Raw genomic sequence first — 25,655 nt, 5'->3', positions numbered from 1 at the left:
ATTTCGACTGCACCATGTTTATACATCGGGGAGGGCCCACCCCTCCCGGTCGGCTGTGTCAAAAGAGATTTCTTCAGGCAGAGCAGTGAGGAAGCCACGGGCTGGACCCACCGTTCTATTTCCACTTGGCCACTTGCTACTGACCTCGGAGAAATCACTTTAAACACTGAGCCTCAGCTTTCTCAGCCATAAAATGAAGGTGATTCCACTTTCCAGGCCTCTTTAAAAGGATCGTCGGGAGGGTCAAACGGAATAATTCTGATGGCAGTGAACTGTGAGGAAATGGGGCTCCAAATTACTGAGGGAAAAATAAGTTAAACCTACTCAGCTGGAGTTTCAGGAATTCCCCCCCCCCCACCACCACCACCATGATCTCACTGCAGTCAGGCAGCAACCGTTTGGATGGATTCTTTCTCATGGACCATCTTACAAGCCAAACACCTATGCGTCGCACCCTTCCGTCTCCCAGGGCTTCTGTTGATTATTGCTTTCCCTTGGAAGCGTTTTTCGCAGCCGCTGTCGGGTTCGCACCCGAGCACACTAATCTTGCAGTTGGAGACCGGAAAAGGGATCTTTTACCTTCTCCGCCTTTCTCCCCTCACTCCCCACCCTAGGTCTCCCGAGTTTTTCGCACGTGAATGGGGTTTCCTGGCTGATCTCTGAAGACCTTGCAGTATTTCAGGAAGCTAAGAGCGTGCGGAGATCAGCTAACGAGCTTCCAGCCCTTCCCGCAGGTCGTGCAGCCCCGCGGGGAACCTCCTCCCGCTCCTCCCGCGGTGCAGTCGCCGCCTCCGGAGCTAGCTCTCGGGCCGTCAGCGGCAGACCCCGCGGAGAGCCGGGGCCCCCCTCGCAACCTCCCCCTCGCAGCCCCTCTCCGCCAGTAGCAGCGCTGCTGTCTTCCCACAGGAGGACTGGGAGGACGCTGGAGTCTGCAGCGCCCCCGCCCCCTCGCTTTTTCTTTCTTTCCTTGCTTTGGGATCTTGCTGCCGGAGCCTGGAGAGGTTCTGAGAAGAGAAGAGAGAAGGACGGGAGTGCAGGCTTCGCGGCGGCGCGCGAACAGAGCGGGGGGCTCCGGCGTCCCCTCCCGGTCCTCGCCGCCCCGGCTGGGATGTGACCAAGGAAAGCCCTCAGCGCCTGCCTCCCGCCCTCGAAGGTGCCCCCCAGAGAGCGCACTGGGAGCACCGCTGGAGTCCCTGCGCCCGCAGCGCCGCGGGACGGGAGTGGCAAGGAGCCCGGGGGCCGGTTCCCAGCTCCCACTCTTCAGAAAGAGCGGCTGGGGAGCACCGCTTTCCTGGCGCTCGGCACAACTCCGTGGCCAGCGGCGCGCGGCTGGACAGAGTCCCGCTTGCCGCCGACTTACCGGGAGTGGGGGACAGCGCCTGCCCGCCTGCGCTCCCTGTAGCCCCAGCATCTCGGCACCTGCGCCGATTTCCCACGCCAAGGGGCTGAGCCCCGCGGCTCCCGGCCCCCGCAGCCTCCTCCGACCCCATGGAGAACGCGCCCGCTGCGGCTTCCTGAGTGCGGGCGCCGCCGCCGTCCAAACCCCGCGCTGGGGTCCTCCATTTCGCCCCTCTTAGGGGCGTCCGAGAGGCCAAGGAAGCGCGCACCATGAAGTCCGTGCTGTTCAGCCGCTTCTTCATCCTCCTGCCCTGGATCCTAATCGTCATCATCATGCTCGACGTGGACACGCGCAGGCCCGCGCCCCCGCTCACCCCGCGCCCCTACTTTTCTCCCTACGTGTTGGGCCGCGGGGGCGCCCGACTCCCGCTTCGCAGGGGCGGCCCCGACAGCGGCCACGGGCGCAGCTGGGAGAAGCGCAACGACTCGCGGCCGCAGCCACAGCCCCGGCCGCGGCCCGAGCCGCCTCTGCCCACCATCTATGCCATCACGCCCACCTACAGCCGCCCGGTGCAGAAAGCCGAGCTGACCCGCCTGGCCAACACTTTCCGCCAGGTGGCGCAGCTGCACTGGATCCTGGTGGAGGACGCGGTGGCGCGCAGCGAGCTGGTGAGCCGCTTCCTGGCGCGGGCCGGGCTGCCCAGCACTCACCTGCACGTGCCCACACCGCGGCGCTACAAGAGGCCCGGACTGCCGCGCGCCACGGAGCAGCGTAACGCCGGTCTCGCCTGGTTGCGCCAGAGGCACCAGCACCAGCGCGCGCAGCCGGGAGTGCTCTTCTTCGCCGACGACGACAACACCTACAGTCTGGAGCTGTTTCAGGAGGTAGCGGCCGGCCCGCCCCAGCTTGGGGGTTTGGGGGGTACGCAGGTGGGGCCTCGGGGCCGGCCGGGCTGCGACTGCCCTTGGGAGTTCTCATTTCTCTGTACTCCCATTCGGGACTGCAGGTGGAGTGCTCCTCGCGGGCAGCCTGCAGCCTCCAGGTGCCCTGGTGTGTTTACACGGGCCATGGGGGTGGAGAGTGGACGAGAGGACCAATGTGGCTCGGGAGAGGGAGTGTGGCCAGGGGCTTCGCAGTCTCTCTGGTCCTGACATTGAGCCGAGCAAGTAGCACAGGAGAGGCGTGAGGGTGTTTCCAGCAGCAAGGCTCCGGTTGGCTTGAGGATGAAGGCCAGATGGCAGAGAGCCTCTGGGGGAGGCGCGCTGTCAGGAACAGGTGTCGCAGGGACCCAGCTCATTGCAGGCAGTCTTGGTGTACTCCCCAACCTAGAACCGTAACAGGGAGGAAGGTGGAGGTAGTGGCTAAAATTCAGCCCAGAGACAAACTTCTCTTGCAGTCTGCTGGCACGGAAACGGTTATTAGTGGAAACTGACTTCTACGGGGTGTATGTGAGTCCAGCCTCTGTCTCTTCCTGCACGCCACAAAAGCCCTTATTGATTCTGGAGATTGCCTCTTTTTCGAGGAAAACCTCTGGTAAACGAGTTGAGACTCTTCTGCCCTGTGGTTATGTCTTTCCGCAGCCCAAATTATCAGGCAGACAGCCCCATTCTTTTTCTCAACCTTTCTCTAAGGCCTCCCTCTGGCCAGTTAGCCAGGCCACTCTTGCACCTGCCCATTGCATCCTGGTGCTCCTTCTGAGGTCCTGGGTGCAGCGAGGTTCCCTGCTGCTGAAATGGCTCTTTTCCCTCTGAGGCCAGTTGTGTACAGAGCCCGCAGGGGTTTAGGACAGGTGTTACTACCTGAGGCTGATATTTTGCAATCTGTGTGTGTTCTGTGAATGAGTCCAGATTGCATGGTTTTCACTTTTCTTATACACAAGGATACCTGGGAGAAAACAAAAACTTAGATTCTTTGACACTTGGTGGAACTGTTGCTTTCCTCTACCCCAAATTCCCTGACCTGCTTCTGAGACTCCATCTCACCCCCCACCATGCCAAGTAAACCGGACAATCTGTGTATCTAGTAAACATAAACACCCCATAACTTCATCCTAATATTTGTTTGGCTTTCCCAACCTCAGGACAAAGTGACTTTGTATCCTTTCAGTTTAATTTTTCTGCATATGTGGCTTTTGAGAATCTTTTTTTTTTTTTAAGGGCAGTTGCCACCTTCATTTCTATTCATCCTCTCCTTCATGAGTAAAAGGACCAGTAATTGCTTTCCATCCTTTCTTCTCCAAATTTTTGCAGTGCAAGGCTTTCTTTCCATGTTCCTTCAGAAAAAAATAGATAAGCTTGACATTGTAGGGGGTAGTCTTTATTATAAATTAGATTAGACCTATAATCTGATTTTTTAAAGTTGGGTTTTAATTTGGTCCTGCTTACATATTCTTTCCCCCCAAAATATGGTGGTTTGTATTCTGAAGTAAAAACCTTTACATTTCAATACACCATAACTTTAAACTCCAAAGTCTTTTTTTTTTTTTTTTGTACGTTGCCTTACCTGTAAGAATGTGTGGTCTTGTATACAATACAATGCACATCATTAGTCAACTTTTTAGGGGGATGGACTGTGAAGGGGGAGTGACTTTTCGGTTTCTCTCCAGTTCTAGCCCATTTGGTGTAAGGGGTTAGATGACTGGAAGAGCTGGCATTACAAGCAGTGAAACATTGAGCACAGTCTTCCTTTGACGCTTCCCAAACTGAAAGGAGGGCTTGTTGGGGAGGGTTATTAAAGCAGCAAGAGAAAAAACCACTAGATTTTTTTCATTGGTCCATTGGAAAACAGGAAAGAATATAGTGGAGGAGAGGGTAAAGAGAAAAAATAGTAGTGGCCCAGAGGAAACTATAAAGGGAAAAACAGGCAAAACTTACTTCCAACTATACAAAATGTTAGTGTCTTGTAACGAAAAAAATCAAACTTATTTTAAGAGCATGTGCAACTCTTTTAATGGAGAGGTGCCAAGTGGTACAAAATATACAATAGAAGGACTGTTTAAAAAACGCCATACCCATGATACACTTGGAGTTGAAATTCTATAGCTCCCAGAGGCCACTCCCAGACAGTCATTTCAAGACCAGTCCTTCTCTACCACCTCTCATCCTCCCCCACACAGTGTTTTTGGACAGAGTGGGCATCTGTTCACCATGCATATATGTTGATACATTCAGCTTTCCTTTTTGCAATGCATTCTTCTCCTTGTAAGGCAAGCGATATTGAACTCTCTAAAAAGTCAGGTAGTGGGATTTATGCATCCTTGGATTTGTGCAGTAATGGGATGGCCTGCCTTATACCCGTTCGAAGATTAATGATTCCTTGTGGATTATAGTCTAGGCATTGTTCTCTTGGAGAACCAGTTGGACTAGATAAAACATCTAAAAACGCAATCCCTTGGGGGAAGGGAAGATGCCGATAGAGGATGCTATAGGGGTGAGGCATGTAGGCATGTAATCCACACAAATTAGTTTTTAAGTAATTCATGGTACTTAAGGAGAGAATGTCCCACGTCAGGCATCATCTTTTATTCATAGTGCTTCCCATTTCCATGGTTGATGTTAATGTAGATAAGATAAAAGGAGGAAAATGAACCAGGAACAAATTAGCTCGCTAAGCATTGGCTGCAAATGAAGGAAACTAAAAGATGAAAGGTCTCCAAATTAAATTAAAGGCGCAACAGGCAATCTGTGTTCAATTATTCCTCCCTGGTAACTGGAGAGCTTCTTTCTTCTTCCATATAGCTAACTGATTTTCAGCTTCTGTTCTCAACTGAGCTATGCTGCCAGGAAAGAAGTATTTGCTGCCTTAATGGCCAAAGGCACTTGCAAATGAAGCTCAGGGGGACTGGTAGCCACAGAAACTGGGCTGTCCACGGCAGGAGATGGACAGAGCTTTTCAGGTCTGCAGTATCCCAGCAGGTCCTTCTGCTCTTCCTGTGGCCCGGATGGCATTGTACTCTGCAGACCACAGGTAATCCTGCCTGCCGGAGCACCTCATCTGTCTAACCCTCCGGAAAAGCTTATTGGTGAAGGATTTAAGCTAATTTAATACAAGGCACAACTGCAGATAAATGTGGCTCTCTATCCTAGTTCTATTTTCAGTAACACTATTGATGAGACTTCTGCTCTCCCCTAGAAAAACTTCCAGTGTTTTCTGAGTTTAAAGCTGGTGCTTTTCAGGTGAAGTTGCTTTCACCTTTGGAAATCAATTGAATCGAAAGGTTAAAAAAACAGTCCTTTTCCAGCAAGAAGGAAAAACTTTAAAAAATCTAACTTTAAATTTAATGAGCGAAGACTGGAAGACAGGCCAACTGTGAGACATTTAAGAGGGGACGTGAAAGGGCTCAGTTAATGAGAAGGCGTCTTGAAGATGCCTTTCTGGCAAGCAGTGAACTAAAGAGGCTCTTTGTTTTGATTTTTCTGTTGGGTGCAGTTAAGCTATTCGTGAGCTGGGCAGGTGGAGGAGTTGAGGCTTAATTTTCTGTCTCATTCCTTTCCTAAAGCATCAGTATGCTCCCCTCTTTATATGCAGCTTATTGGAGCCACAATCCAAAGGATTTTCAAATTTGCACTGTTTGGCACTTTCCCCCAAGTAGTAAATTCTGCCTGTTTCCGGAAAGGAGACCAGAGATCTATCTTTACTTTTACCTTTGATACAGTTACTTAGTGTGGGCTAATAATCTTTCCCAAAGTGAAGAAATCTAGAAGAATCTCTTAGGTGTAGCATAAAATGACTATTTTACCTGAAATGTGCCCTTTGTGTTTGATTTCTCCCCATCTAAAACCATATTAATAATCATGTTGTAGGGCTGATGAAATGTGAGAATTTTCTAAAAGTGTGTGTATAAAACTGCAGCCAATTTTCTTTGTCAGTGTTAAATCTAAAGATTTTCTGTGTTCAGCCCTGGCTGTATAGACTTGAGTTAGGGCTGATTTTTTAGTTTTCTATGAAGACCAGCTTTCATTTGGATTTTGATATTTTAATGGACCAGATATAACAATTTGGGTTTAAAAGACATTCTCTCTTCTGCCTCTTCTTGTTGTCTTTTTCCATCATTCTTTGTCCTCCAACCTACTTTTCACTGATTATCCTTTCTCATGAATAGCCATAAAGACATGCCCAGATTATTGTGTGGTGCAATGAACATGTCTCTTTTAAACATTTAGACTGTTGTCTCCTGCTTCTTAGAAACTACAGTGGGTGACTCCATTTTCTTCTGTCTACTCCACTTGCCTCTAAATTACAAGCTGGTAAATTTTCTCTTATGTGAACAGTAATGGAATAGTAATTGCTTTTAAGGCATGCTACAAAAGCAAAATAGAAGAACCAAAGTCAATAGTCTTATTCATTAACTATTCCAGGTATTCAAGTAGTGAATTTTTTTTTTTTTGGTACAGAATTCAATAATGTTCAGATATGTCTATTCAAACATTTTGAAGTCTGAGGAAATATTTACTCAGTCTGTATAGTTAACACATTATATACTCGATTTGCAATGCTGTTGAAGCATGATATTTAGGTTTTGCATGGATCTCAAGTCCTCCCTCCAAAACACAAATAAAATTGTTACACCAGTCCATAGGTAGGCAGGTAAGTAAGTAAGTAGATAGGTTTAGAACAGATTTCCAATTCACAGCAATAAATGAAGGTAATCCATTTTTTGTTCCTGGTAGTTCTTGTGCATAATTTGAAATAAATGTTAAAATACTCTTTACTGGGATGCCTATGTGGCTCAGTCAGCTAAATGTCTGCCTTCAGCTCAGGTCATGATCTTAGGATCCTGGGATCGAGTCCTGTGTCGGACTCCCCGTTCGGCAGGGAGCCTGCTTCCCCCTCTGCCTGCTGCTCCCCCTGCTTGTGTACTCTCTATCTCGCTGACAGATAAATAAAATCTTTAAAAAATGAAATAAAATACTCTTTACCATGGATACAAGCAGAATGTAGTTGATATCAGTTGAGCACTTCACTATGGGCCAGGAACGACTCTTAGTGTTTGAACTTCTTTTTTCCTCACAACAGCCCCTGAGATAGGTACTGGTATGTTCCTGTTCTTTCATCCTACTGCTGATATTTAGGTCTGAGCATAGTACTTCGGTGAGCACGGAGATTGTTACAAGTGCAGCAGGAACCCAGTATAGTCATTTACTCTAGTGTAATTGGCATCCCTATTTCATAGTTGAGTAGAATGCCTAGAATTAACTTGAACAGGTCCTGCAGGTCATTAACTCTGAACAGGTTCAGAGACAGAATTTAGAGTCCAAGTCCTCTGGTTCCAGAGCCTGCACTTTTTTTTTTTTTTTTTTAAGATGTATTTATTCTGGGGGAGATGGGAGGAGCAGAGGGGAAGAGAGCATGGAGCCCAGCATGGGACTCCATGTCATGACCAGGAGATCACCACCTAAATCGAAACCATGAGTTAGGCACACCCAAGTGCCCCTGGCGCCTGCATTTTTTTTTTTTTTTTTTTTTTTTACCTTTCTGAGGCTTATCTCATTTAACAGGTGCAGTCAAATGGAAATATGTCATGGTGGTGAGTAAAGCATTTGATCAATAGGAGTATTTTTTTTAAAAAGACTTACTTATTTTAGAGAGAGAGAGAGAGTGAGAGTAGAGGAAGGGGCAGAGGGAGAGAATCTCAAGCAGACTCCCTGCTGAGCGCAGAGCCCAAGGCGAGGTTTTTGTCTCACAATCCTGAGATCATGACCTGAGCAGAAACCAACAGTCAGATGCTTAACCAACTGAGCTGCACCCAGGTGCTCTTCTGCAGGAGTATTCTACCATTGTTGCTGTCTCCTGCCACACTTAAACTCAGGTCTTGTCTTCTTGGATGTATCAACTTCCAGTTTCCCTTTTTGACCTCCCCCCCCCAATATCATTTGATCTTATGAACGTTTTATTTCATCTCACAATATCTTATTTATAGCCCACTGGATTTTATTTTATTTCAAGTCAGGTGAAAACTGCTAAGTTAGTATATAAACTGTAGCCTTTTATACACACACACGTACGTAGTGGTTTTTAAAACTATTGTGAAAAAGGATCATTTCTGTAAGAAGATAAAACATTAAAATTAATTTTTTCTCTCACTTGATATACATACCTCAGCAACTATAGCTTCTGAGCACACTTGTTTTCAGGACAGGCAGAACTGAATGGACGAGTTAAGTACTGGGGTAGAATGGGGGTCAGGGACAGTACTGAGGTATTTCACGTGGGAGGAGCTGGGGACCTGAGTCGGTCTGAGCTGAGCTCATGCAGGATAGGACAGCTGCTGGCTGCGCTCTCCCCGAGGCTGAGGCAGCTCCTGCCCGAGCACAAAGGCGCACTTGCAGGAAGCTTCCACTTGTGTGCTGCTCCTGCTGGCCAGTGATGGCCCACACCGTCAGGTTCACCAGACTGGTTACTTGTTGGTAGAAGGCTTAAGTGTCTTGTCAGTTATTTTTGAGGGGGGAGGGATTAGGAATTTCCCTGCATTAAAAATAAAATGAATAAATCATTGGTTGAGTCTTTCTGCATGTTGGGAAAACCCTGGAGGTGTCTGTGCTGGGGGCGGTGATCAATCAGGTTCTCTACCACAAGTCAGATTATTTGGTCTTTTCTTTAAAATAACTGAAAACTTAAAAGTTTTTTTTTTCTCCCCCCAATCTCCAGCAGGGAAAAGAGAACTTTGAATAGTACAGTATGGGGATGCCAGGTGGCTCAGTCCATTAAGCATCTGCCTTCAGCTCAGGTCATGATCCCTGGGGTTCTGGGATCAAGTCCCATATCTGGCTCCCTGCTCAGCGGGAAGCCTGCTTCTCCCTCTGCCTCTGCCTGCCACTCCCCTGCTAGTGCTCTCTCTCTGATAAATAACTAAAATCGTTTAGAATAAATAAATAAATAGTAAAGTATGTTACGTGCAGAAACTGACAGTCATTCCTTCAATCTGAAAGGCAGGTATTTGTAAATTGTATTTTCATCTCTTTCACGAAAGCTGAATTTGCTAAATGCTGAACATTCTGCATTAACTGAGATTTCAGTGATCTAAGATAATTGTATCTTAGCAGTAATAGTGTATGGCTCTGCAAGATTCCTTCCACCTACTTGAGCTTAAACATGACCACATTGAGAAGATATTTGAATATAATTAGAATGCCTTCTCCTCCACTTAACAAATGTTCATTGAGCATCTACTGTGTGCTAGGCACTATGCTTTGTGAAGGCAGAGAGTAATACAGCTGTGAGCAGAGAGGGTGCATCCCAGTCCTCACAGATCAAACGTCGGGACTAAATACGCATGCTGGGATCGGTGCCTGTTGAGGGAACCCCAGATGCCTGGGAGCATAGAGCAGAGGCAGCTAATGGGGTTGTAGATTGTAGTGTGGAGTGATTCTAGAGGAAGTGACATTTGAGCTGAGATCTAAAGGTTGATGGCACCTAGTGGCCGACAGGGCAGGGGGCAAGAGCCCTCCTAGAGGACAGAGCCATAGTTAAGAACCTGAGCAAAGAGGGTGTGTGAATATCCAGAGAACAGGAAGATATCATTGACAACAGGGGATGGGATGGAGAAATAGGCAGCTGTGTCCCCATCTCCTTCGTGCCAAGTGAGACACTTAGTTCTGGAAGAAGAGTTAGCATCTCTCCCCAAGCCTGTCCTGTAAAGAAAAAAGTCTTCATTTTTTTGTGTAAACCTGTGGCTTTGAAAAGTCTGTGCATAGCAGTGTACAGAGCATGCTTTCCTTTGTTCCCATCTGGTTTTCAGATCACCCACCAGGCAAGTCTTTGACCTTTCACTATTTATTTATTATTTTTTTAAAAAGATTTTTGTTTGTTTATTTGACAGAGAAAGAGAGAGAGTGGGCCAGCATAAGCATGGGGAGAAGGAGAAGCAGGCTCCCTGCTGCGCAGGAATCTGAGAGACAGGGCTCCATCCCAGGACCCTGGGATCCTGACCTGAGCTGAAGGCTGCGGTTCAACCGACTGAGACACCCAGGCACCCCTTAAATAGTAGCTTAAAGATAAATGTGGCCTCTATGCACCGACTGAGCCACCCAGGCACCCCTTAAATAGTAACTTAAAGATAAATGTGTCCTCTATGCTGACTCTAAGAGCTTTCATGCTAAAAAGGAGAGAGAGAGAAAGCCGGTGAATATTCTCTTCACACTCAAGAGGCTGGTGGGCAGCTCAGGTAGATAGGAGTTAAGGGAGTTAAAGAGCCCCGGGTGCAAATCCGGCTTTACCACTCAGTGGTTGCATGATTTTGGCAAAAGCTGCCTGTCTCATAGGACGGCTGTTTAAGAACTGACCTATTGGTATTGGCAAGTTATAAATATTAGTTCTTTTTCCCTTGTTCTCCTGTGTGGGTGACTGCCCCCGTTGAGAGGTATATCGAACAGCTGCTGCACTGTTTCTTTGGTTAGATGTCTCCAAATAACTCGGTTTCTGAGATCTGGACTGTGCTTCTGGGGGCGAGGAGGAGGTGCAGGTGCCTGACTTTCCCCAATTAGTCTGTACCCAAGTGGGACTACATAAATTGGGTGTCTCAGCTACACCACTGGGTGTTACCACAATGAGTAGAGGGATAAGAGTTAAACAGGGCTTGATACAAAGAGTCCTGGGAGGATGAAAGAGAATAAAAAGCATCTTAGAGGACGTTTTAGGTTGAGAGGAGGCGGAAGGCCAATTCTCCTATGGGTTAAGAGGTCTGAAGCTGATTCATGTGCGTGTGAAAGCTAGGAAGTTGGCCTGCTGGTAGCTCTGAGCAGGTCCTAGGTGTGATTTTTAGGTACTTGGCAGTCCTAGGACCTAGCTTGGACCCCAAGCCTGTTACAGGATAGATTGTTGCTGGCACGAATGAATGAATCAGAGATAGTATGTTACAAAGGAGAGGGCAAATTACAAGGGAAGAAGACATGAATCTATTTTTAAAGCACGAGATTACAAGCAATAGCTTGATTTTTAAGGTCATTTGCTAGGGCTGGGAAGGTCAGGAGAATTCCTCTTTCCAGCACCTATTGCAGAAACAGAGAGGATCCCTTTTGACCACCTCACCTTATGCCCAGCCCTCTCCAGCCTCAACTGGGACACTGAGCTGGCCTTCTGCTGACCGGCAATTATCGGAAAGTCTACCCTGAGCTTGCTTTCTCTTTTTTCAAACATTGCTTACATTTTCGTAAGTAAAAAGCTTACAAAGCTTTTGAAGCTTGTTTCCTGCCAGAATGGGGAATGTAGCAGTTGGAGTGGTGTGTGTGTGTGTGTGTTTACCCACAAGTCCCCTCATTGCTTCCTTGCCTGCAAATGCTGTGAGTACTGTCCCTGTTCATTCTTCGTAGACCCTGCACCTTCCAGGTCGCGCTCTCACAAGAATTGTTGTCACACCTAGTGGTCTGGTGGGATGATCCTCACCTAACTCCTAAAAGAATTTAGTAAAATTGTACGCTCTCCAGGATGTTTACAAATTGATGTCTAAATTTTTAAAATCACTTAAAATGATTGCAAAGCGTGTAAGTTTTTTGAATTATAAGTACTGACATTTATCAATGAAAACTACATACAGCAGATATTATAAAAACTGGAACAGTTTTATACTCAACATCTTTTGATAAGTATGTTTTCCAGTAACATCTGGAAATTTTATATTGTTCCTTTTTCTATTTCCATTCTCCCTCAGAATTTTATCTTAGCACAGTATTTTAAGGTTCAAGGTCCTTTATTGATCCTCTAGTTACACATAGCTGCAGTAACAAAAATCATTATAGATAGTATTTCAATTTTTTAAAAAATTCCTATGGCTATAAACTAAGGTCTTAAAAATTCTTTAAGATTGAGTTAATACTACAATTAGTAGCAGTAAACAAGGAATCAAAACAACGTAAATGCCATGCATATGAGTACATATCATTTTTGTAAAATTGTTACTCACTTGTAGTAAAAAGCCCATAAATGTTGCCAACTTGGATAATTAACTCTTAAGCATAAAAGCTTAAGAGTTACATTTATTGGAAATTGGATTCTTAATGATATGGATGGAGCATTATATTGTTGCTATCTCTTCACTGATGAATATTACTGATTGCTAGAAAGAGATAGGATTTAACATAATTCTGTTCTCATTAGGTCAACCTTGTCTACCTAAAGAGGTAAATAAGATGGAAAGCATTTTCTTGTAGTGGTGTTCTTCTGTTTTTTGAACTCTCAAGCTCTAAGCCAAAAACCATATGGTTATTTCTCAGCAAAAAAAAAAAAAAGATTTAATGATCTTTTGATGACATTAGGTCTCCTTCAATTTGTTGAAAGCAAATAATTAGAAACCTCTCATCTTTCAAAGGGATTTATTACTCATTCATTAAAGACATTAACTTTCTTAATAAAGACAACAGTGTTTCTAATTACCTTTGTTTAGTGCACTAGAGATTTGACCATGGTGAGACAGTACATGTACTTGATTCAGGATGAGTGAGAAGTCGGCCCTTTTCTGAGCAGAGGGAAGGAGGACCTCCCCCTCTCCCCAAGAACTGAGTTTTAGGAAAGCAGGTAAGAATGCTGAGGGTCTGGGAATTTCTTCCCTTCAAGCTGTGTTCCCAAATATTGCATGCAGAGTCTTTATTCAGGGACCATGCTCCCCAAGTCTGAAAACTGCAGTTTTGGTAGAAAGAGCATGAAGTTAGGAGGTGGAGAATGTGTGTTCCTCCCTCATGACCTCAGGGGAACCGAACTCCTGTTTTCTGATGGCTTGTTGTGTGCTCGGCCCTTCCCAAGTGTTTGGGTGTGTACGCTGCTATTTAATTTTCATGGCATCTCTGAGGCAGGAGCTATGCAGCCTATCTTACAAATGAGGGAAAGTCCTAATACTCAGTTGCCTTACAGGGCCTGATAAAACTGTAGGTCGTCGTTGTGAGAGTTAAGTGAGCTGATGTACATGGAGAGTGGGCAAATAGGGCAACTTCCCTAACCATTTGGACATAAGCTTCTCTCAGAAGTTGGTGGCCACAGGAGCGGTGGAAAGGTTCCAAAGGGCAGAATGTCAGAAAACCCTGAGCCTGATGACTGTACCGACCCTGACAGTCTCTGTGGCCTCAAGATGCTGCTGTCAGCTGATGGGAATGGGAATTTAAGTATGATCCATGTGTGGATGTGTTGTTTATCATCTAAATAAACTTGGCATTGCAGGATTGAAATGCCAGTGTCAGTTTTAAAGGTCAAATGACAGTTTGGGGATATTTTTATAACTTTGGAAAGTTCTTCAGCTACATCTGTTCACACTGGCAAAAGTGCTAGAGACCTCCCTGGGGAGTCTTTTTCTGTTGGGGGTGCTGCAGCCTTGCCTTGCAGAAAAGTTCTATTATGCACAGTCACTGGAGCTGGTATTTGGGCCTCAAGTCCTATTAACTGTTTTCATTTTTCTTGAATGGTTCTATTTAACTATTTACCTATTACCTTTCATTCCTGCTGGACATACCGAAAGGATAAGCTCTGTGATTTTTTACTCTTATGTTCTTGTTTTCCTCTTTAAGGAATTTTTTCAAAGTTTTTCTTTAAATTCCAGTTAGTTGACATACAGTGTAATATTAGTTTCAGGGGTACGACATAGTGATTCCACATTTCCATACATCACCTGGTGCTCATCGCAACAGGAGCCCTCCTTAATCCCCATCACCTATTTCACCCATCCCCCACCCACAGCCCCCCTGGTAACCATCAGTTTGCTCTCTATTGTAAGGAAACTGTTTTCTCGGTTTGCTTCCCTGTTTTTTCCACTTTGCTCATTTCTTTTGTTTCTTCAGTTCTGCGTATTAGTGAAATCATATGGTATTTGTCTTTCTCTGTCTAATTTCTCTTAGTATTATCTTCTAGCTCCATCCATCATTGCAGATGGCAAGATTTCATTTTTATGGCTAATATTCCATTGTATGCATATACCACATCTTATTTATCTGTTCATCAGTTGGTGGACACTTGGGCTGTTTCCATAATTAGGCTAACGTAGGTAATGCTGCTATAAAGATTGGGGTGCATGTATCCCTTTGAATGAGTATTTTCGTATTCCTTGTATAAATACCCAGTAGTGCATTTGCTGGATTGTAGGGTAGTTCTATTCTTAACTTTTTGAGAGCCGTCTGTACTGTTTTCCAGGGTGGCTACTCCAGCTAACATTCCCACCAACAGGGTAAGAAGGTTCCCCTTTCTCTGATTCCTTACCAGCATCTGCTGTTTCCTGTGTTGCTGATTTTAGCAATGCTGACAGGTGAGGGGTGGTATCTCATTGTAGTTTTGACCTGTACTCCCCTGATGATCAATCATGATGAACATCTTCTCATGTGTCGTTGGCCATCATGTATGTCTTCTTTGGAAAAATACCTATCCATGTCTTCTGCCCATTTTTAATTGGATTAGTCATTTTGGGGGGTACTGAGTTTTAGAGATTCTTTATATATCTTAGGTATTAACCCTTTATCAGATTTTTAATTTGCAAATATCTTGTCCCATTTCATAGGTTGCCTTTTAGTTCTGTTGATTATTTCCTTCACTATGCAGAAGCTTTTTATTTTGACATAATTGCAGTAGTTTATTTTTGCTTTCATTTCCCTTGCCTCAGGAGACTGATCTAGAAAGAAGTTGTTATGGCCGATGTCTAAGAAGTTACTGCCTGGGTTCTTTTCTAGGATTTTTGTGGTTTCAGGTCTCACATTTATTTCTTTCATCCATCCATTTTGAACTTATTTTTGTGCTTGGTGTAAGAAAGTGGTCCAGTTTCGTTCTTTTGCATATTGCTGCCCAGTTTTCCCAACACCGTTTGTTGAAGGGACTTTTTCCCCATTGGATATTCGTTCTTGCTTTGTCAAAGATTAATTGGCCATATCGTTGTGGGTTTTCTGAGTTTTCTATTCTGTTCCATTGTCTGTTTTTGTGTCATCACCAGACATACGGTCTTGATCACTGTAACTTTGTAATAGAAGTCCGGAATTATGATGCCTCCAGTTTTGCTTTTCTTTTTTAAACTTGTTTTGGCTATTTGGAGTCTTTTGTGTTTCCATTCAAATTTTAGGATTATTTGTTCTAGCTGTGTGAAAAATGCTGTTGGTATTTTGATAGGGAGTGCACTAAATGTGTAGATTGCTTTCAGAAGTTTAGACATTTTAATAATCGTTCTTCCAATCCATGAACATGGAATGTCTTTCCATTTTTTAATGTTATCTCCCTTTCTTTCTTCACTGTTTTAAAGTTTTCAGAGTATTGGTCTTCCACCTCTTTGGTTAGGCTGATTCCTAGGTATCTTATGGTTATCGGTGCAACTGTAAATGGGATTAATTCCTTAATTTCTCTTTCTGCTCCTTCAGTATGGGTGTATAGAAATGCAACAGATTTCTGTATATTGATTTTCTATCCTGTGACTTTACAGCATATATCAGTTCTAGCAATTTTTTGGTGGAGTCTTTTGAGTCTTCTATGGAGAGTATCATGTTGTCTGCAAATAGTGAAAGTTTAAGCTCTTCCTTGCTGATTTGGATGCTTTTTCTTTCTTTGTGTTGTCTGATTGTTGTAGCTTGAACTTCCACTACCATGTTAAATATCAGTGGTGAGAGTGGACATCCCTGTCTTGTTCCTGACCATAGAGGAAAAGCTGTCAGTTTTTCCCCATTGAGGATAATATTAGCTGTAGGTTTTTCATATTTATTATGTTGAAATCACGTTCCTTCTAACCTACTTTGTTGAGTGTTTTGTCATGAATGGAGGTATTACTTTGTCAAATGCTTTTTCAGCATCTGATGAAAGGAATGTATGATTCTTACCATTTCTTTTATTAATGTGGTGTATCACATTGACCAGTTTGCAAGTGTTGAACCACAACTTGCAACCTAGGAATACATCCCAAGTGATCATGGTAAATGATTTTTGTAATGCACTGTTGGATTTGGTTTGCTGGTATTTTATTGAGAATTTTTACATCCATGTTCATCAGGGATATTGGCCTGTAGTTCTCTTTTTTAGTGGAATCTTTATCTGGTTTCGGTGTTAGGGTAATGCTGGTTTCATAGGATGGATTTGGAAGTTTTGCTTCCTTTTTTATTTTTTGAAAGAGTTTGAGAAGAGTAGGTATTAACTCTTCCTTAAATGTTTGGTAGAAATCACCTGTGAAGCCCTCTGGCCCTGGACTTTTGTTTGTCAGGAGTTTTAAAATTACTGATAGAATTGCTTTGCTGGTTGTTGGTCTATTCAGATCTTCTCTCCTCCTGTTTCAGTTTTGATAGGTTATATGCTTCTAGGAATTTATCCATTTCTTCCAGGTTGTCCAGTTTGTTGACATAGTTTTTCATAATCTTCTCATTCATATCTGTATTTCTGTGGTGTTATTTCTCCTCTTCCATTTGTGATGTTATTTAACTCTGTTTTTTCTCTTTTTGGTAAGTGCATCTGGAGGTTTATCAATTTCATTACTTTTTTCAAAGAACCAGCTACTGGTTCCATTGGTCTGTTCTATTATTTTTAGTATCTATATCACTTATTTCTGTTTTAATCTTATTTTCTTCTTTCTGCTGGCTTTAGGCTTTATTTGTTCTTTTTCGAGCTCTTTTGACTGTGAGTTTATGTTGTTTGAGATTTTTCTTTTTTTTGAGGTAGGCCTTTATTGCTGTATACTTCCCTCTCAGGACTGCCTTTGCTGCTTCCCAGAAGTATTGGACTGTTATGTTTTCATTTTCTTTTGTTCCCACATATTTTTTATTTCTTCTTTGATTTCCTGGTTGAATCATTCATTGTTAAGTAGCATGTTTCACCTCCATGTATTTGTGGTCTCTTCAAATTTTTTCTTGTGGTTATCTCTAGTTTCATAGGATTGTGGTCAGAAAAGGTGCATGGTAGGATTTCAGTCTTTGTATTTGTTGAGGCCTGATTTATGACCTAATATGTAATCTATTCTACAGAATGTTCCATGTGTGCTTGAAAAGAACACGTATTCTGCTGTTTTAGCCTGGATATTCTGACTGTATCTGTTAAATCCATTTGGTCTAATGCGTCATTCAAAGCCATTGTATTCTTGTTGCTTTTCTGTTTAGATGATCTGCCCATTAATTTAAGTGGGGTGTTAAAGTCCCTTACTATTAATATGTTATCAGTTAGTTCCTTTATGTTTGCTGTTAATTGTTTTATATATTTAGGTGTTCCCATATTGGGAGCATAAATATTTATAATCATTATGTCTTCTTGTTGGATTGTCCACTTTATGATTATGTAATGCCCTTCTTTGTCTCTTTTTACAGTTTTTATTTTAAAATCTAGTTTGTCCAATATAAGTATTGCTACTTTGACTTTCTTTTGACATCTATTGAATGATAAATGAGTCTCTTGTAGGGAGCATATAGATATATCTTGGGTTTTTTTTGTTTGTTTGTTTTTGTTTTTAATCCATTCTGACACCCTTTGTCTTTTGATTGGAGGATTTAGTCCATTTACATTCAGAGGAACTATTGATAGCTGTGTATTTGCTGCCAATTTTATTACTCATTTTGTTGTGGTTTCTGGAGATTTTCTCTGATCCTTTCTTTGTCACTTTTGGTCTTTTGCACTGAGTCTTCTTTGATATTTCTTGTAGGGGTAGTTTAGGTCATAAACTCCTGTAGTTTTTGTTTGTCTGGGAAACTGTTTTCCCCTTCTTTTCTGAATGATAACCTTGCTGGATACAGTATTCTTAGCTGCAGATTTTTTCCCATTCAGCAAGTTTAATATATCATACCACTCTTCTGGCTTGCCAAATTTCTGTTAAGAAATCTCCAGCTAGCCATATCAGTTTTCCCTTTTAAGTTAAGAAGTTTTTTTGTCTTCCTGCTTTTAAGATTTTTTTTAATCACTATATCTTACATATTTAATTACAGTACATCTTGGTGGTATTGATGGGACTTCTCTGTGCCTCCTGCATTTGCATGTCTATTTCCTTCCCCAGATTAGATACATTTTCTGCTATTATTTCTTGAAATAAATTTTCTGCCCCCTTTCTCTCCTTCTTTTGGGACTCCTACAATACTGATGTTATAACATTTGTTGGAATCACTGAGTTCCTAAGTCTACTCTCATGTTGCATAATTTTTCTTTCTTTTGTTCAGCCTCATTATTTCCCATTATTTTGTCTTTTGGGTCACTAATTTTTTTCTCTGTTTCTTTCAGCCTGCTGTTCATTGCTTCAAACCTATCTTCAATCTCATTTATTGCATTCTTCATCTCTGATGGATTCTTTTTTAACTCTTTTAACTCTGTAATGAGGATTTCACTAATGTCTTCTTCTCTGAAGCCCATTAAGTATCCTTATGATTGTTGCTTTAAATTCTCCATAGGTGTGTTACTTATATCTGTTTCTCTTCGATCTCTGGCCATGGCTTTATCTTGTTCTTTCATTTGGGATAAATTCCTCTGTCTTGGCATTTTGTCCAGTCTCTGCCTTCTTCTCTGTGTTAGAAAAGCCAGTTATGTCTCCTGCTCCTGGAAGTAATGGCCTTTTGAAGAAGAGGTCATGCAGTGCCCAGGACCCATCACTTGAAAGAGTATCTCCGTTGTGTGTTGCATGTGCTCTGCTGTTGTGTCTGTTTATGCCTCTCTCCTTTAGGCCAGTCCTTACCTTGTCTCTCCTTGCCTGCTGTGGGCAGTGTTTGGTCCCTGGCCTGAATGTGGTGAGTTTAAGTAGGTGTGCTCTGGTCTGCTTGTGAAATGAAACCTGACACCACTTCCCAAAGGACTGAGGCTGTGCAGAACTCTCTGGTCAGGAGATGCAGTGTGGGCATGGGTTTGTGCTGGTCTTCTGGGGAGGGGCCTGCCATGCTGGGACTGAGGCAAACTTGACTGAGAAGAGCAGTTCACCAGAGCACTGAGGGATGGGGCTTGGTGTAAGCAAGTTAGGCAGCCAGTGTCTGTGCTGTGCTGCTGCCCACAGGTGGCTCTGTGTTTATGCTGAGGGATGGGGGAGGGAAATGGTGCCAGCCAGGGCCTTTGTTCCCAGAGAGGCACCTCCATGAATGCTGCCCCTCAGGGACATGCTCTGAGGAGAGTGAATAATCTCCCCACTCTGCTCCATGCATTCTTCAGATGGCTGTTTCCATACCATGTGCCCCCAGGTAGTTTGCCTGCCTTCTGTCCTGGAGCAATGCAGTGCCCTATGGGCTTTGTCTTGGCCAAGCTGGCTGACCTTTAAAACTCCAGGCTTTAAGCCCCACTGGTTGCAAGTACTCACAAAATTCAACCTCTCTCAATTTTCAAGCCAATGGCTTTGGGGAAGTGAGCTCCTTGTGTGGTCCTCTGTCCCCCTTTTCTAGGATCACAGCTCCCTCCTGTTTGTACCATCCATGATCCATTTCTCCCTTAAACCATGTCTCTGAACTTCCTACCTTCTTCGATGTGACCTCTTCTCTCTCTTTAGTCATGAAGTTCTGTCAGTCTTCAGGTTGATTTCTCTGTTTAAGGATTTAAAAAACGAGAGTGTTAAGAAGATGGGTTGCTGATGCTTGCGATTTCTGTGCACAAAAATAAGGTTTTTACAACAACCCTGGGTTTCCTCTGAAAATCAGTGATTATCCTACAGTTTCAAATCTAGGTGTTCATTTGGTTGGCTCTTGTAAATCCAGTGACATTTAAAAGTAAGCCCATATTTTCTGTTTCTTATTATATCTCTTTTTCACAAAGGTGAAGGGCAATGGGGGAGAAGCAAAAATTAGGTATTTCTGTTTTTTTTTTAATCGTGGGGAAAACATCCATAAAATTTACCATTTTAACCATCTTAAAGTGTACAGCTCAATGGCATTACATACATTCACTTTGTTGTGCAACTTCTGCCTTCATGCTTCTCCAGAGTTTGTACATCATTCCAGACTGAAACTCTGTACCCATCAAATAATAACTCCCCATTTGCCCCTCCCTGGTAAAGTATAATCTACTTTCCATATGAATTGGACTATTCTAGATACCTTATGTAAGGTAGAATTATACAGTATTTGTCCTTTCATGTCTGGCTTACATCACTTAGCACAAGATCTGCAAAATTCATCTGCATTGTAGCATGTATCAAAATTTCATGCCTTATTTCTTTTAAGGAGCTATTGTGAGTACTGCTGTGAACATTGTTATATGGCTATCCGTTCAAGTTTCTCCTTTCAGTTCTTCTGTGTGTATATAATGAAAGTGGAACTGCTGGGTCATAGGATACTTCTATGTTTAATTTTTTGAGGAGCTCGCATACTATTTTAGATAACAGTGGCACCATTTTACATTCCCATCAACAGAATATACACAGGTTTGGAATTGCTCTACATCATAGCAAATACTTGTTATTTTCTGTTTTTGTTTTGTTTTTATAATAGCCACCCAGATGGACAGAAAGTGGTATATCCTTGTGGTTTTGATTTGTGTTTTCCTGATTAGTCATGTTGACCATCTTCCATGTGCTTATTGATCATTTATATATAGGTTTTGGAGAAATGTCTATTCATGTCCTTTGCCCATTTTTTAATTCAGTTGGTTTTTGTTTCTTTGTTGAGTTTTAGGAGTTCTTCATATATTATGTATATTAATCCTGTATCAGATATGTGATTTTCAAATATCTTTTCCCATGCTGAGGGTTGTCTTTTTATTTTGTTCATAGTGTCCTTTGATCCCCTAAAGTTTTAATTTTTTTAAAAGATTTTATTTATTAATTTGACAGAGAGATCACAAGTAGGCAGAGAGGCAGGCAGAGAAAGAGGAAGGGAAGCGGGCTCCCTGCTGAGCAGAAAGCCCAGTGCAGGGCTTGATCCCAGTACCCTGGGATCATGATCTGAGCTGAAGGCAGAGACTTTAACCCACTGAGTCACCCAGGTGCCCCTAAAGTTTTAAATTTTGATGAAGTTTGATACAGTTTTTGTTGCCTATGCATTTAGGGTCTTAGCCAAAAAGTTGTCACCAAATTCATTCTTTTCCCCTGTTTTCATCTAAAAGTTGCATAATTCTAGCTCTTATGTTTAGGTAATTACTGTTGATCTATTTTGAGTTAATTTTTGTACATAGTGTTAGGGATCCAAATTCATTTTGCATGTACATATCTAGCTTTTTCTATTGCACCATTTATTGAAAGACTGTCTTTTCCTCATTGAATAATCAGGACACATTTGTCAAAAATGATTTGACTATATATGTGAGGGTTTATTTCTGGGCTCTCTATTCCATTAGTATATATGTCTGTCTTAATGACAGTAGCAGTGTTTTAATTGATGTTGTTTTATAGTAAGTGTTTAAATCAGTAAGTGTGGGTCCTTCAGTTTTGTTCTTTTTCAAGATTATTTGGTCTATTCAGGGTCCCTTGAGATTCCAAATGAATTTTGGGTTTATTTGGGGACTCTCTTCTATTGAGCTATGTGTCTGTGTCGGTAGCAGCCTTCTATGTTTACTGGTGCTTTGTAGTATAGTTTGAAATTGGGGATCGTGAAGTCTCCAGTTTTGTTCTTTTTTCTCAAGTTTGTCTTGGCTGTTTGGGGGTCTTTTGTAGTTCCATACACATTTTAGGATTATTTTACTTTTGTGGAAAATGCTATTGGTATTTTGGTAAGATTGCATTAAATATGTAGATTGCTTTGGGTAGTATGAATGTTTTAATGATACTAATTTTTCCTGTCCATGAGCATGGAATAGCTTTCCATTTGTTTGTCATCTTCATTTTCTTTCTATATCTTATAGTTTTCAGGGTGTAAGTTTTTCACTTCTTTGGTTTAAAATAGCCCTAGATATTTTATTCTTTTTGATGCCATCGTAAATGGAATCATTTCTTCTCTTCTTCTGTTTCATTATTAATGCATAGAAAAACAACAGATTTCTTTATATTAATTTTGTATAGTGACACTTGTATTCTGCAACTTCACTAGATACATTTACCAGTTCTAACTTTTTTGGTGAAGTCTTTTGGGTTTCCTATAGGTAGTATCACGTCATCTGCAAATAGAGACAATTTTACTTCTTCCTTATCAATTTGGATGCCTTTTATTTCTTTTTCTTGTCTGATTACTGCAACTAGGATTTCCAGTGTTATGTTGAATAAAATTGGACATCCTTGTCTTCTAGCTGTTCATAGAGAAAAGCTTTCACTTTTTCCTCATGAAGTATTATGTTACCTGTGGGTTTCTTTTATGTTCTTCATTATCTAAGCCCACTTATCAGGAAGGGGTGTTGAATTTTGTCAGTTGCGTTTTCTGCATCTATTGATGAGATCATATTTTCTTATCCTTACTCTTGTTTATGTGATATATTATACCAACTGATTTATGAATAGTGAACCATGCTTGCATCCCTGGAATAAATCCCACTTGATTGTGGTGAATGATTTTTTAAAAAAAATATATTGTTGAATTTGGCTTGCTAATATTTTGGTGAGGATTTTTGCATCTATGTTCATATCAGAGAATATTAGCCTACAGTTTTGTTTTCTTTTTTCTTTTTTTCCTTTCTTTCTGTTTTTTTTTAAATGTCTTTGTCTGGTTTTGTTTTCAGGGCAATTCTGACCTTATAGAATGAATTAGAAAGTTTTCCTCCCTCTGTTTTTTGGAATAGTTTGAGAAGAATAAGTATTAACTTTTCTTTAAATGTTTGATAGAATTCACCTGTGAATCCATCTAATCCTTGACTTTTGTTGGGAGCTTTTGAGTACAAATTATATTTCATTACTAGTAATCAGTCTGTTCAATTATTTTTATTTCTTCCTGAGTCAGTTTTGGGAGAGTATATGTTTCTAAAAATGGATCAGTTTCTTCTAGGTTGTCCATTTGTTGGCATATAATTTTTTTTTTTTTTAAGATTTTATTTATTTATTTGACAGAGAGAGATCACAAGTAGACAGAGAGGCAGGCAGAGAGAGAGGGGAAAGCAGGCTCCCTGCCGAGCAGAGAGCCCGACGCGGGAATCGATCCCAGGACTCTGAGATCATGACCCGAGCCGTAGGCAGCGACCCAACCCACTGAGCCACCCAGGCACCCGGCATATAATTTTTTATAATCTCTTATAATCCTTTGTGTTTTTGTGGTGTTGGTATTTCTTTCTCATTTTGTCCTTATGTGAGTTCATGCTCTTTTTTTTTGATGTCTAGCTAAAGTTTTATCAATTTTATCTTTTCAAAAAGCAGCTCTTGGCTTCATTGATCTTTTCTATTTCTTTTATTTCTGCTCTAATCTTTATTATTTCTTCACTTCTACTGACTTTGGGCTTTGTTTTGTATTTTTTGTGTAGGTCTTTTAAGTATAAGTTTATATTGTTTGTTTATTTGTTTGTTTTTGAGATTTTCTTATTTCTTGAGATAGGACTGTATCACTATAAACCTCTCTTAGAACTGCTTTGCTGTGTCCCAGAGATTTTGACCACTGTGTTTTCACTTGTCTCCATGTATCCTTGATTTCCTATTTGGTTTTGTTGTTGTTGTTGTTGTTGACCCATTCATTTAGTGGCATGTTGTTTAGCTTCCATGTCTTTGTGTTTTTCCCAATTTTTTTTCTTATAATTGATTTCTAATTTCATATTTTTGTGATTAGAGAATGCTCAATGTGATTTTTTAAAAAGATCATTTATTTATTTATTTATTTGACAGGCAGAGATGACAAGTAGGCAGAGAGGCAGGCAGAGAAAGAGGAGGGGAAGCAGGCTCCCTGCTGAGCAGAAAGCCTGATGCGGGGCTCGATCCCGGGACCCCAGGATCATGACCTGAGCCGAAGGCAGAGGCTTTAACCCACTGAGCCACCCAGGCGCCCCTGCTCAATGTGATTTTAAACTTTTTAAGTTCAGACATTTTTTGTGGCCTAATTTGTGATCTGTCCTGGAGAACATCACATATGGACTTGAAAAGAATGTGTATTCTGTATTCTGTGCTTTTTGGATAGGATGTTCTGTATGTGTCTGTTAAGTCCATCCAGTCTGTTGTGTTGTTCAGAGTCACTCGTTCCTATTAATTCTCTGAATGATCTATACATTAATATAAGTAGGGTATTCAAGTGCTGTATTGTATTACTGTGCACTTCTCCCTTTATGTCTGCTTATATTTGCTTTATGTTTGGGTGTTCTTATGTTGGGTGAATTGATATTTACAGTTGTATATCTTACTGATTAATCCCTTTATTATTATGTGTTGCCCTTCCTTGTCTCTTACTACAGTGTTTTAAAGTCTATTTTGTCTGATATACACTTCGCTATCTTGGCTTTTGTTTTTGTTTTTTTTTAAATTTCTGTTTGCATGACATGTGTTTTTCCATCCCTTTACTTTCAGTTCGTATGTGTCTTTAGATCTAAAATGAGTTTCTTGTAGGCAGCATATAGATGGGTCTTGGTTTGTTTTTGTTGTTATTGCTTTGGTTTTCTTGTTTTTTGGTTTTTTTTAATCTATTCAGTTGGCCTGTGTCTTTTTTTTTTTTTTAATATTTTATTTATTTATTTGACAGAGAGAGAGGTCACAAGTAGAGAGGCAGGCAGAGAGAGAGGGAGAAACAGGCTCCCCACTGAGCAGAGAGCCCGATGCGGGGTTCGATCCCAGGACCCTGAGATCATGACCTGAGCCGAAGGCAGAGACTTAAACCACTGAGCCACCCAGGCGCCCCTGGCCTGTGTCTTTTGATTGTAGTATTTAGTCCATTTATATTTAAACTAATTATTGATACGTATGCCCATTTTGCTGTTTTGTTAACTGTTTTCTGATTATTTTTGTAGTTCTCTGATCCTTTTTTATTTTCTTGCTCTCTCCCTATACCATTTGATGCTTAGATTCTTTTCTTTTTATTTTTTTGTGTATCTATTACAAGTTTTTGATTTATGGTTACCATTGGGCTCTTATATAACATCTTATGTACATAGCAGTGTATATTACATTGATGGTCCTTTAAATTTGAACACATTCCAAAAACACTAAATTTTTAATCCCCCCTTAATGTTTTTTGTATATTGTTATGCCCAAATAATAGGTCCGTGATTAAAGGAGCGAGACTGATATAAGGCGAAAGTCAAGCAAAGCTTTATTTTGCGCCAAGCATCAAGAATCTAACCAAATGTTCTGGGCCGCACCCGTTACAAGAGAGAGCGACCCTTCTCTGTTTCACAGACTAGCTTTTAAGGGCAAAGGCCATGCGGTCGGGCCTGGCCACGCAGAGGTGACCAATGAAATTGTAACACACACAGGAAAGTCCAGTGATGCTAGGTGACCAATTGAATTACAATTTACCCTAGTAGACATTAGAACCAGCCTATTACACCTTGATTAGGATTGGCGCTAAAAGCTCCCAAAGGGCGAGGGTCCCTACTCCTTGGTAACCAGGGACACAGTATGCAAACCCCCACTGGTCCGATGTCTCCACCTGGTCTGACC

At 41.9% G+C, this 25,655-nt stretch overlaps 1 protein-coding gene across 1 annotated transcript in view; it reads left to right on the top strand.

Moving 5' to 3' along the window:
- Positions 1-1,362: 1,362 nt before the first annotated feature.
- B3GAT2 (beta-1,3-glucuronyltransferase 2) overlaps positions 1,363-25,655 on the top strand; it is a 74,174-nt gene continuing 49,881 nt past the window's right edge. The window contains exon 1 of the mRNA XM_046004791.1: positions 1,363-2,223. Within this exon, the coding sequence (XP_045860747.1) occupies positions 1,609-2,223 (615 nt within the window). The 5' untranslated portion in view covers positions 1,363-1,608. The remainder of the gene's footprint in view (positions 2,224-25,655) is intronic.

Source organism: Meles meles, chromosome 5, assembly GCF_922984935.1.
Source record: "Meles meles chromosome 5, mMelMel3.1 paternal haplotype, whole genome shotgun sequence".
In the NCBI taxonomy this organism is placed as follows: Eukaryota; Metazoa; Chordata; class Mammalia; order Carnivora; family Mustelidae; genus Meles; species Meles meles.
Note: the sequence above shows the minus strand (reverse complement) of the source record. Positions and strands in the feature narration are given on the sequence as shown.